The sequence below is a fragment of the Squalius cephalus genome, assembly GCF_949319135.1.
Source record: "Squalius cephalus genome assembly, chromosome: 6".
Taxonomy (NCBI): domain Eukaryota; kingdom Metazoa; phylum Chordata; class Actinopteri; order Cypriniformes; family Leuciscidae; genus Squalius; species Squalius cephalus.
The window spans coordinates 1824344-1838307 of NC_137127.1; the positions used below are offsets into that span (position 1 = coordinate 1824344).

A 13964-nucleotide genomic window follows, 5' to 3' on the forward strand; every position below is an offset into this window, starting at 1 on the left:
GAAACAGATCCTACAGATGTTCATCTCTCTGACAGGATTTATACTACATGATTTATAAGCACATTCATGCAGACTTGTGAGTGTGTTGCTGGTCCTGACCTACCTGTCTGATCTTTATTTCATTACAGTGTGTGTGTGTGTGTGTGTGTGTGTGTGTGTGTGTGTGTGTGTTCACTCTCAGAGAGAGAGAGAGAGAGAGAGAGAGAGAGAGAGAGAGAGAGAGAGGAGACGCAGAAGAAGTGAAACATGAGAGTGAACGAGAGAGGACTGAGATCACAGCGCTTGAGTTCCCCCTGGTGGAGGTTTTTCATGCTGTTCATAATGATCCTGTAATCACGAGTATCATCATCATGACTGTGATTGGGCCACAGGTGATCACATGACCCATGTTCTGAACAGCAGCATGACTGTGATTGGGCCACGGGTGATCACATGACCGATGTTCAGAACAGCAGAATGAGTGTCAATGCGAAACTGCTTTTATACAAGTTCAATAAACAAGAAGTTAAAATTGAGTTTTATTGTAGACACTATACGCACAGATATTGTGTTTAATGTTGCTCACTCATTAAAAACAGCTGCAACAAACAAATAAAATAGTGGCTTGGAACTGCAGTATAAAATAATAAGTAAATCACACACACACACACACACACACACACACACACACACACACACACACACACACACACACACTCACTCTGTCTCAGTGTGTGTGTATATATATATATGTATGTATGTATATATATTTTATATTTACAAACTTTTGTTAGATGCGATTAATCGTGATTAATTTATTTGACAGCACTACTTTATATATATTATTTTTGACCTAAGAGGCAATGCATTTTATTCTGTCTTGCTCATTTTACAAAGAAAAAGTTCTTTATGAAATCCACTAAAAATTTCTGAAAAGAAATTGTGCATCATCACTCATGGATAAGACGGACACACTCCTGTTGACCAGTCCATGCTCACATTAACCAGTCGCTCACTATGATAATAATGCACACACACTTTACAGACTAAATGAATGAAGACTGAACAGCAAAGAGTTCAGGACTTTCTAATCTAATGCTGATGATAACAGCATATTACAGATAAACATCTTCCAGATTTACCTCAGGATCCTTTGCAAATGTGTGTTTGTTGTTGTCCAGGTTTCATTTGTGAAGTTGAAGTGAAGCAAAGGCGCCACCTGATGCAAGAAAGACGTCACTGCATGAAAACAACAACATGTCATAGAGAAATCACATGGAGAGAAATTACGCATCTAAAAATTGTGCAAAACTTCCTTTTATTTGTTCTGTTCAGCATTAATTCCACCTGTACAATCGCAGTTCATACAGCATGACCACAGACCAGGAGATCTGACGACCCGGATCCAGAGCGCGTCCGAAGCCCTGCTGGAAACATTCCTCCTGTCCAGTCACACAACTCACATATAGATTATTTACAGTGAAGATCTACACCTGACTGTCTCATATCTGACACAGATCCAGAATCAGACGCAGGCCGTGTCAGTGCAACGCCCTTAAAATCAGATAAACACCACGAAATACTCACAAACGTTCAAGAGCAACAGAATAAAGTCAAAACACACGAGAAACACCAGCAGTCAAACGTTTGGACGCAACACTCATGTTTGCAGTTGTCTTGCTCATCCTTCCCTCGGGTCATTTTGACCCGAAACTCATTTTTTAAACAATTTATTAAAAAAAAATTAGTGTTCATCAGAGGGGTCCAAGACTCTACGACTTTTGTTGCACTTGAACCACGAATATTTAAAAAAAAAAAAAAAAAAAAAAAAGTAACAAATCCTTCACTCTCGGGTCAATTTGACCCCCTTAGGAATGAATGGAATGCTTCAGTACACATAGAAAAACCTAAAAATGCTCAAAATTCAAACTAAAAATGCTAAAACTTTACCAAAAAATTATTTTATAATGTCTACATGTGTAACTGAATGCACACTGAAGAACTTTAGGACCCCGCGGAACAGCTCATATAGAGATATAAGGCCATCTAGAGTCATGAAATATCATCTTATATTATTTATTTTCCACAAGAGGTCGACAAAGACACTCAGTGTAAAATATTTAGAGCTGAATTAAAAGGGTTATGCATGAAATTGTGAGTTATTTTGAATTTAAAGTTGAAAGAATGTGAGGAATGTGCTTAGATTACTATTTATTGATTTATTTATCAAATCTAGGAATTTAAAGGTAAATAAAATAGAAAATAACAAAAATTCTCCAAAAAATTGCATAAAAAAATAGAAAAAATATTAGCAAAATGAAATAAAAAAAGTTTTCTGGACAAAAAAAAAAAAAGAAGTATAATTTTCGGCAGAATCACGCACATCTCGTCACGCTTGCTCTAAAACTGAATATAAAGGCTTATGTTAGGCGTGCAGTAGTGATTCAGGATAAGACAAAAACACGGTTGGGAAGATGGATTCATGATGAATCAATCAAACATTTTCTAAATTTTGAACAAAAAAAGTTACAGTTGTACATTTACTAACATTAAAGGTGCAGTGAGAGATTTCTGAGAAACGCTGAAAGTGGATCGAGCAGCACAACACACTGTAGCCAATCAGCAGTTAGGGGCGTGTCCACTCATCAGGGGGGAGGAGTCTGTGTTGCATAGCGTGTTTGAGAATTTGGGGGTGGAGCTATCAATATAGGGGCGTGGTCATTTTGACTAGGGGGCGGGGCATGTTTGTTTTGGTGATTGTTTCTCAGAAATCGTTACTGCAGCTTTAACTAATGGAACTTTACTGTAAAGTGTTACCCACAATTCATATTTTTTTATGATATAAATTATAAATGATTTACCCGTGCACATCATTACACTTGAATACATGTGAAAAAGAGATTCTCAACTTTCATTTCATGCCAGCAAGGGTAACACTTTACAATAAGTTTCATTAGTTAACATTAGTTAATGTATGAACTAACATTGAGCAATACATTAGTTACAGTATTTATTAATCTTTGTTAATGTTAGATAATAAAAATACAGCTGTTCATTGTTTGTTCATGTTAGTTCACAGTGCATTAACTAATGTTAACTAATACAGTAGAATTATGAATGAATGAATTAATGTAGAAGTATTGTTCATTCTTCATGTTAACTAATGAACCGTATTTTAAATTGTTTTCATTTATGTCATATTTTGATCCCTAAATCATTCCCAGACTTCCATGTGTGAGTTTCGATGACTTCGCTATCATTATAAAGAGTCAGAATGAAGAATGTCCAAACGTTTGACTGCTATTATCCTACGGCAGACCGACGACGGTAAGCTTTGTGGAAATTACCCACAAGCCTTCAGGAATGTCTTGAGAACTGACAGCAGAACTAAAAGCCTCTCTGAAACGTCAGCTTTAGTTTGTTCCACATTTTCAGACGATGACATCACTGAATGGCCCTGAACCTCGCGCTTTTCAGTCGGTTCAGAAACGGCGCCATCCAGAAGATAAAAGCATAAAGATGAGTAACGACGTGTCCCTGTCCTCTCATCCGTGATCGGCTCCCCGATAAATCACGGCGAGCGCTTGTACGCGTGTAAGCGGAGCGAGGAACAAAAGACAAGAAATTGATTTCAGCGGGAAACTCAGAGATAAATACATCTGGGATATTAATATGTGTCATCATCAGTCAGGAAAAGCAGCAGATAACGCCATACAAACACAATAAGAGTGCACAAAGATTCATCATTTACTATCCAGAGATGGAAAAAACACGCTCATGTTTATAGATATTCAGTGTGAGGAACAGATGTGAAAAAGAGTTGAGAGAAAAAAAAAAAATTCGAGTTCAGAACAGTTTCATTGGCCGACGGCTCCTCCAATCAGGCGCTTGTCTGCTTCTGACTGACAGCTCTGCGGGAGGTCAACGAGAGAGGTCAGAACGGGTTGTGGGCGGGGCTTATTGCACTCGATAGAAGCGTGTGTTTCTGACGTTTTCCTTCTGAACGGAGGGTCGCCAATCCATCCCACACTGGAAATCCACACCCGCATCCCATACTAAAAAGAAAGTATAGATGGAATAGAGTCGAGGAACGACAGCAGGCAGGAGAGAGAGAGAGAGAGGCCGGGTCTTTCTCTGAGGTTGAAGCCCAGAGATGTGTCCGTCTCAAAGCGTCTCTGTAAGAAACCCATCCGTTCAGCTGGAGTAGATCTGGGTGCCGATGACGCGCATGATCTCCTTCTGTATCTTGGGCTCCTGTGTGTTAATGTTAGCATCTCCCACCTGACCGTCCTCGTACCTGAGAGACACACACGAGACGTCACACATCACATTCATATTTCATACCTCCCTAGCCTGAGGTTAGTGTTGTGCTTAACTTGAAGGAGTTTTTCTGTTGTCGTTATTGGTTTTTTATTTAATTATTTATTTAATTTTATTTTTTATGTGTGTGTAATTGTGTTTGGTCCTATCCTGTGATTGAGCTGTATATTTGTATGTAAAACTGAAAATACTACAATAAAAGAAAGAATAATTCATCCAAAAATGATGATTATAGATTTTTGTTCTATAGAAGTTATTTTTTATTAGTGTGCAATGTTTGTTAATGTGCAATAGCACAAATGTGCAATATATTTACATATGCAATATGTGAATCAATCATATTTATCAAACTGCCTGTACATAGTCACCATTTCTGTGCACTTTTTCCCTTTGCAAATATCTAAAATAATATTGTGTACATGCATTATTTTTGTCTGTGCTTTTTGTACTTCTTTATATATTATATTTATATTAGTGCTGTCAAATCAATTAATCGCTAATAATCGTATCTATATACGATTATTAGCGATATATATATATATATATATATATATATATATATATATATATATATATATATATATATATACATATACGCATTCATATATATTATATATTTACAAACTTTTATGTTAGATACGATTAATCGTGACAGCACTACTTTAAAATTTGACAGCACTACTTTATATATATTTAATTTTTGACCTAAGAGGCCATACATTTTTTCTGTCTTGTTTTCTCGTGATCTCAACTTAATTATTTTTTTGTGATCTTGGCATAGGACAAATAGATTTTTTTTATGATATTGACATCATAAAGAACTAAATAATAAAAACAAAATCACTAGAAAACAAATTGTGTCGTCGACATCATGAGAAAAAAAGTACAATAATAAAATAATTCTCTGCAGTTTTTCCCCTTGCAAATATCTATAGTAATATTTGTCTGTGCTTTGTGTGTGTGTGTGTGTGTGTGTGTATGTATATATATATATATATATATATATATATATATATATATATATATATATATATATATATATATATATATATATTCTATTTACTTTATATAATTTTTATTTTTGACCTAAAAGGCAATGCATTATTTTATTTTTTCTAGTTTTCTCGTGATATTGAATTAATTTTCCAGTGATCTCGATATAAGTTCATTTTTCTTGATATTGACAACAAAGCTCAACTTAATGAAAACGAGATCATCAGAAAACAAAGTTTGTCATGTTGTGTCGAGTTTTGTCGAGAAAACATGTTTCATGTCGAGATCACAAGGAAACGAGAAAAAGACAACAATGCTTGGCCTCTCAGGGCTTCCGTAGATATTATATATACTCAGAAACTCACACGAAGAAGAAGCGCGTGCAGACGTGGTCCGACACCGGACACACCCAGATGTTCCCGTGTTTCTGCAGGTCTTTTGATGTGATCACTGCGACAGGGAAACAGATGTTCACACCAGGGTTATCATCGTTAACTAAAACTATTAAAAACATTTCTGTTCATTGATATAAAGCTGAAGTAAAAGAAAATATAAATATTAGTTGAAAAATAAACTGACGTAAACTGGCAATAAATCAAAATGAAAACTAAAACTGAAATAAAAATAAATTAAACCTAAATAGCAATATTAAAAAAAATAGCACATAATGAAATTAATTACACAAAAATTCACAAAACTTAACACGAAAACTATAAAAATAAAAGCTAAAATAACACTTTTCATGTGTGAATTTTGGTTGAGATCCAGGTTTTAAGAGAACATATTCAGTATATATATTTTTTTTCTTTCTCTGATCAAAATGTATCAAACAAACCATCACATGATGTTTCTGTTTTACCTGTGTTAGATCTCGTCTCAGTTGTCATGGTTTCTAAGTATGTTTCCATTTGTTTCCATAGCTACTCATTTGTTAATTGATTAATCCCACCTGCTCCCTGTTTTCTCCCTCCCTTTAGGGTCCGTTTACAGGACAACAATGTACAAAAACAGAAAAGTTTTCAACGTTTTTGAAACGATCCCATTCCCTCTAAAAACGCTGTATTATTCATGCCAGGCCAGTAGATGGCGATGTCCCTTTGTACTTTGTCGCATAACAACAAATTTCCACAAATTCACGTTTTTGCTAGTTTACATGGAGACGATAACAGTATCATTTTCAAAAACCTGTTTTCAAAAGTTTGCATCCAATTGTCGTGTAAATGAACAGTCAAAAGGCATAAAAAGTTTTCTATTTTAGTTGAAACCGGTGTCGTGTAAACGGCCCCACTCTGTGTATATATACAGTATATATCCCTCAATCTCAGTCGGTTCTCATCGATGTTTAGTTGGTTGTGTTTGTTATTCTGGTGTAAGTTGTGAATAAAAGTGACAGATCCTGTTACTGAAACCAGCTGTGACACCAACACTGTGAGATCCAGATGTTTTACCTTCACAAAGAGCGATGCAGTTTAAATTCCTGCTCTGGAGGAAACGCGACTGTATCGGGCGACTCTGTGGAAAGACGAACAACACACACGTTAATATCTCTGACGGGACGATGAGCACAGGGTTTAAACATGAGACGTCACTGTCGTACCTGTGGCATTGTGTTCATCCGGTTATAGCGCAGGACTAGCTCATCTTTGGTGGGCATGCGATGCTGTCCCTTCCCCATTCCTAAAACACACACACAGAAATATAATACATCTATGAGACTACATTGGCCCGTGTTAAAGGTTAGCCAAAATGCTATTTAGGGTCTTTTTGTGAATCTACCCGAGGCAAACTTTGGTTTAAAAGCATAATTAGAATGGAAACGCCACTTTTACGCTTGACCGTATTTTCGCTTTCGGTCAAACTGCGTTGTGAATGCGAGTGCTTGGGGCACGACTATGATAGCATCAAAATCACTACTTTTAAAACACTAAGAAGGCTCGACACAACATGAAACTGTGCTGGAAGTCTCACCAGGGGCTCTACACATGAACTCCAGCATTGAGAACAGTGTTTGTGTACACAGAGTTTACTAAAAAGAAAGATTTTGAACAACTCACTGAAGCTGTGTGTCCGTCGGCATTATGACAGTCAAAAATAGTCGATCTCAGAATGCAACGTAACAGGGAGGAGAGTAAAGAAGGAAAGCTCCTAAAGCTTAGTTCAATATAAATTCACGGATAATTTGTTGTTTTGTCATTAGTGAAAATCAATATTGACCTTGTATTTGAAAAAGGATGCTCATATAAGAAGCAATACTAAAATTCATAGTCAGTTCATTCGCGTTTGGAGATCGACTATTTTTGACTGTCATAATGCCGGCGGACACAGAGACAGTGAGTTGTCAAAACCTTTCTCTTTAGTAAACTCTGTGTACACAAACACTGTTCTCAATGCTGGAGTTCATGTGTGGTGATCCTTCCAGCACAGTTTCATGTTGTGTCGAGCCTTCTTAGTGTTTTAAAAATAGTGATTTTGATGCTATCATAGTCGTGCCCCAAGCACTCCCATTCAACAGGCAATTTGACCGAACACGAAAATACGGTTAAACTTAAAAGTGGCGTTTCCATTCTAATTATGCTTTTAAACCAAAGTTTGCCTCGGGTAGATTCACAAAAAGACCCTAGGTTGCATTTTGGCGAGAGTTACCCTTAAACATTGACTAAGATAACTTATGTTTTTCTGTATACATTTCTAAAAGTTATTTTAGACACTTTTTTTCTTTGAGAGATTTTGTCCTGGATGTTCTCTGATAGAAGCACGCTCGTTTTCCTCCTGCAGGATTTTGTTGTTGTTGTTGTTTTTTTTCGTCTAGTCATTCATCCAGCTACTACTGAGATTACCTACCCGTCCGGTCCATGATGTTAGTTTGATCAGTGGGTTTAAGCGTCCAATGCAGAGCTGATTTTTCATTGATAACAAGATGTGAGATTGAGACGACTGGCATGTGTTTGTGCACGGGAAAAATCATGTTGTTAGTCAGGATTTCTCAAAGTTTTCCAGTAAAAATATCTAAACAGTCTTGAAACAAAATACATTTACTTGAGAAGCAGCATTGTATGAGACTGTAACATTTGCTCATAGAAAATTAATCTGATGGGTTTTTATTTTTTTCATTTAAAAGATTTCTTACACCATTGGTAAATTATTTATTCCTTGTTTGACGTGGGGGAAAATTAACAAACGGTAAAGTGGATTAGGCTTAAAATAAAAAATTATAAACAAAAATGAACATTAGAGAAAAATAAACAAGTCTTTTCAATGAATAAAAGTCTTATTTTCACGTACAAATACCTAAACATTCTTAAATCAAGAAACATTTACTTGAGAAGCAAAATTACAAAAGATCTTGCTCCAAAAGTCTTGCTTTCTGAATAAAATGTCTCAAAAATTGACATGAACACGTTCTTCTCGTTTTAAGCAAAATCTCAACGTAACGTAATTTTCCTTCTCAAGTGAATGTATCTTGATTTAAGAATATTAAGATGTTAATATTCTATTTAGAGAAAATATTTTTTATAAAGTGTATCTTGCACTAATTTGCTTCTCGGGTACATGCATTTAGTTTTAAATATACTTTCACTGAAAAACAAGACAAATTAAAGCTGCAAGCAGCGATGAAAAGGGCCCTCGCACCCGTGCCACCGCCACCCGGCGGCTTTAGGAAAAACAGAGCACAGTGGGCAGTATGTAAATATAGGAGGACTATGTCAAAGTAATTTGAATTTGCCACACTTCCTGCTACCAGCAGGTGGCACTATTGCTATAACCAAATATGAGCATGGTCATGTGTTCAGGACAGAACTCTTATCAAACATGTGAAGTTTGGGGCAGATTAGGCATTGTATGCCTGAGTTACTGCAGGCTGTCTGTGGTTGCCTAGCAACATCGGAACTGCAAGCAACATTAATTTAACGTCGCAATTTAACGTCGCAAAGGCCTTAAGATTACACTCACCAAATTTGAAGAAGATCAGATCAAAACTGTAGGAGGAGTTCGTTAAAGTACAACATCAGGAAATGGCAAAAACTGCATAAAATCTGAGAGGAAGTTCAAAATAGCTGACTTCCTGTTGTGTTTAGGGCTATGCTCCAAGAGACTTTTTTGTAGGTACTGGGTCATTACATGTATGTACCGAATTTCAGACCTGTACGTGAAACGTAGAGCAAAATGTAGGGGCAATAATTGAGCCATTTTGCCCCACCCAATTTTGTAAACCATATCACACGTAAATTTTCACCACTTCTGAAGCGTGAGCAAAGTTTCATGAGTTTTTGAGCATGTTTAGGCCCTCTAAAAAGCGATTCACTTTGGAGAAGAATAATAATAAACGGAGCAAAAACAATAGGGTCCTCTCACCATCGGTGCTCAGGCCCTAAATACTGATGAAGAAAATGATTTTGAGCGGTGTGGAAAAGCAGAAACAGTCCATAACAAAAATCACATTATTGAATCAAAATGACTGCATTAAAATCAAAGCATGCACAACAAAACATTCAAATGGATCAGAAAGCAATGACTGATGTGTTTGTTACAGAGAGAGAGAGAGACTGAGATGTGGTTTTAGATCGGACACAAATCTACAGCGAACACACGGAAGACGCAGGTTTGGATCGTACCTGAATATCCAAAGGAAATACTGGATATGGGGCTCAGATAGATGCCCTTCCCATACGCTGCTCCATGCAGCTTTGATGAAAGAGAAGAACAGGAGGAAAGAGTTGTTGTTTTATTGCAGTGCACCGAGAAGAACAACAAACAGAGAGCAAACGCACAACTCTGACATCATCACAGACGCACGAGGTGATGCTTTCTGGCCAATTACAGCCAAGAATGAAAAGAAAAGCATCATGTGAAATGGAGTAAAGCATGAGGAACGAGTGATGCTCGGGAAGAAGATGAAGGATGATAATGATGATGATGATGGATTCCAGTGAAGACAATGATACATGAACGAGAGTTTACAGCTGTGAGACTGAGGTTGTCCTTCAAGGAGACAAATATGACGTCAACAAGCAACAGAAGACATGGAGATGATCGACATGGCATTGAGGATGGACAGATGTTATAACAACAGATCATTCCAGGAGGATTGAACACTGTTGAACACAAACCTCATTAAAACGCCACGTTCACACTGATCTCAAAGTCTTCAGTGAAACGCAAAGAAAACCGACTCGTATTCATCTTCATTCATGTTAAGGAATACAGTACTTACATAATGTTGCGTATCTCACAGTGCAATACGCTCAATCTGACCTTACATTTCTAAAAGTTCACACGATTATACACTAAATTGCACTAATTAAATATGTTCTTTCTTGGTATTTTTGTCTTATTTTCAATTGTTTCTTGATGCAAAATGACAGCAAAAAGAAGACTTGTTTTATGAAAAACGTATCAAATGTAAATGACTTCTTGCTTAAAATAAGAAAAATATAAACGTACTGTAATAAGCACATTGCTAAAAATGCTTTTTACTTAGGATTTTTGTCTTGTTTCCAGTCCAAATGTCTAAAAATTCTTAAATTAAGAAGCATTTACTAGGTAAGTAAAATGACATAATAAATTATATCTTGTTTTCTGATAATAATAATAAAAAAATCTAAATTAAATGAGTTTTTGCTTAAAACAAGCTACATTTTCTGCCAATTGGTTAAGAAACATTATAATTTCATGTCATTTTGCTTATCTAGATTTAAGAATTTTTAGATACTTCGACTGGAAACAAGACAAAAATACTAAGTAAGAAAAGCATTTTTTGCAGTGTAACTTATTTTTCTGACCCCATTGGCAGATATTTCCTTGTTTTAAACAAAGCTTTTTTTTTTTCTGATATGGACACATGGGTCTGAAATAAAGTTTCAAGTTAAGTCACTTAATTTTGATCAGTGTCTCAGAAAACAAGACTTCTTAACTCACGTCGTTTTGCTTCTCAAGTGTAAATGTATCTTGATTTAGAATGTTTAGATGTTTGTCCTGGTTTCACTTACTACTCTTTCAGACTGTGAAACACTGTAGCAGATTAATGTTTCAAATGTTGCATTTCGTTTCACTTGCTACTCTTTAAGACTGAAACAATGTAGCAGATTAATGTTTCATATGTTAATCACACACCATCTATTCTTTAATATAGGAAGTAGAACTGTGGCTGATGATGCAGTCTGGACAAGCTGAGAACATGAACTGTCCAATCAGGAGACGAGTCTGAGATCAGCTGACTGATGTAATTTACATACCTGCAGTTTAGTGTAAGAGGCATTGACCAGTCCGTTTCTCAGAACCGAGTGCCAGTTCTCAATATGGGAACCACTAGAGAGAGAGTGAGAGAAATATAGCAGTAAGTAAATGTTATGATGCTCAATATTAATTTGGAGGCGGATGATAAAAAAGGTTTTAAAAAAAATCCCAGATGGTGCAAAACTACAAGCAACCCTTCCTACAACACCATGCGACTGCATAGCAGACGTCCTAGTGTCATAGTTGCGAGTTTTGCACCACTCACATTTCAGAAAATGTCAATTTAGTTTTATAAATGTGCCAAAAAATGCTGATGATCTGTACATGATGATGCAACATCAGCGGAGGTTTGATAAATCTGGCACAGGCTTATTTTTAACCAGCCGTCTGGAGATATTTCTGCAGCTTGAAAGAGTTACGCTAGTCTTTTGTCGGCTGTTTTTGGAAGACTTTTATAAAAGTGGAAATGTGTCGACCAAAATAACTCAAAAAGCACAGAAATAGCACCCAAAAAAACTGAAGCGCAGTCCTGGCATTTTTATATTTAGACCACCTGGATTAGAATCACATTTATATAAAGTCTGCACCCAAAATAAACCTGTTATTATTTTCAATCCTCCTGATGTTTTTTACCGGCGGTCTGTCAGGAACATTTCATTGTGCTCTAAATAGTCACATGATCAACGGCTTATAAATCTGAGTTCTTGACAGATTTAAATGAATAGGGAACAACCAACAACCAATGAACTGGATCGAACCTGAAAATTCACATTATTGCAAGATTTTACTTCTTGAATCCAATCAAATAAGAGAATAAAACTAAGGCCAGAACTGCAATTAATGTGTTTAAAACTAATTTTCATGCTGTTCAGTTTATGTTGGAAAATAGTTCTCTCTCAATAGACGGGATTTGCTGATCCTTACTATACATGCAAAATGCCATAAACATAAGTTTTTGTTGTTTTTCTAAATCTGGCAGAAATGATTAGAGAGAAATAAACAAGGTTGTTGCCTTTAAAATGTTACATTACATCAAATTTAAATCTTTTTAAGACCAAATTTAAATGAGAATTAAGACTTTTTTATACCTTTTTATGGCCTTAAATATGATACAACTGAATTCATTTTATGGTTACGAACCACCTGCAGTTTCTTCAAACCCATGACGTATTGTTTAATGCACTTCATTTCGTTGATGACAAATTTTTTTTTCTCCTTGTATTTTTATATCACTACAATACAAGATTATCCTGTTCACATCTGTGATAAACAAGTTAAGGCTAAGAGTAAGGCTAAAGTCCCCCTGTAGTCAATCATTGTATCCCTTAAACTCATATTTGATCACTGAAATGACATATTTAAATGTTTTTTCCTTGAAAAAAAATTCTTCATGCCTTAAAATATCTTGAATGTAACTCGACACCCTTGCCTCATTTAGTATTCGCGGTTCTATGAATATGCAAATGAGCCCCGCCTCCACTCACTCCCTCAGCTCAGAGATCCACTGGTTGACGATCACACGTTGATCTGATTGGTTACAAGGTAGTTTGTGACGTCAGAAACACCAGCGATTTCAAAGCGTGTTTTTGAGACTGTCTTTGGTTCACTGCAGTTTTAAGGAGGAAATACTCAGCAATGGTGTCGACTTATGAATTTACACATGCTTTGTCTTAAAGCAGATTAAAAACTCCACATAGACACATAAACAACATTAAAAGCTGGATTTTCACCACAGGGGGACTTTGTGAAATGGATAAATATTAAGTCTGCTGTTGTTAAATAAAGAACCAATGTACAAATATTCAGGATTTCCTGGTGTTTGCACATAATAACCATTATCCTAATGGTTATTATGTGCAAACACCAGGAAACTCTGTATATTCCTGCAGTGTGCATGTCAAAAAATCGATCCCAATTTGAAGCTCGCGACATATAAACGCGCACATCAACCCGATCACGTTTAGCGTTCATGTTCGTAATGTCTTCAGTCCGACTGAAACACGAGCTGAGCATGTACACGCAGCACCGGGACTCACTGGAAGGCGAAGGTGCTGCCGTAGAGTTTCTTTGCGGTGCGAAAGCGAGCTTCTTTGGCCGGCGGACTGCTCAACAGCAGGAACTGATGCGACGTGTGCATGAACTTCAGCTGCTGTAGACAGACAGAAACACAGATGAGCAAACACAAGCTCTTCAATGCCAGCTGTTCATAAGTGTTCACCTTACCCTACTGAGCGGCAGCTTCACAATATGAGACCGGTTACTGGATATAATCCTGCAGAGAGAGATGAGGTGAACACAATAAACACACTTACTGTGGTAAAATCACTGTAATACCTCGCCTGTTTCTGATCAACTCACCACTGCAGTAACGGATGAGCCAGAGGATCCAGTTTGTCCATCTGTTTCTTAATCTCCAGATACGAGCCCTGAAAACACAA

At 36.5% G+C, this 13964-nt stretch overlaps 1 protein-coding gene across 1 annotated transcript in view; it reads right to left on the reverse strand.

Annotated features, from left to right (window-relative positions):
- Positions 1 to 1284: 1284 nt before the first annotated feature.
- Positions 1285 to 13964, reverse strand: part of parp6a (poly (ADP-ribose) polymerase family, member 6a) — a 46510-nt gene continuing 33830 nt past the window's right edge. The window contains exons 20-28 of the mRNA XM_079873856.1: positions 13885 to 13952; positions 13750 to 13798; positions 13563 to 13675; positions 11526 to 11598; positions 9906 to 9975; positions 6890 to 6969; positions 6741 to 6804; positions 5658 to 5742; positions 1285 to 4276 (exon numbers count right to left, since the gene is read on the reverse strand). Coding sequence (XP_079729982.1) covers positions 4174 to 4276; positions 5658 to 5742; positions 6741 to 6804; positions 6890 to 6969; positions 9906 to 9975; positions 11526 to 11598; positions 13563 to 13675; positions 13750 to 13798; positions 13885 to 13952 — 705 coding nt within the window. The 3' untranslated portion in view covers positions 1285 to 4173. The remainder of the gene's footprint in view (positions 4277 to 5657; positions 5743 to 6740; positions 6805 to 6889; positions 6970 to 9905; positions 9976 to 11525; positions 11599 to 13562; positions 13676 to 13749; positions 13799 to 13884; positions 13953 to 13964) is intronic.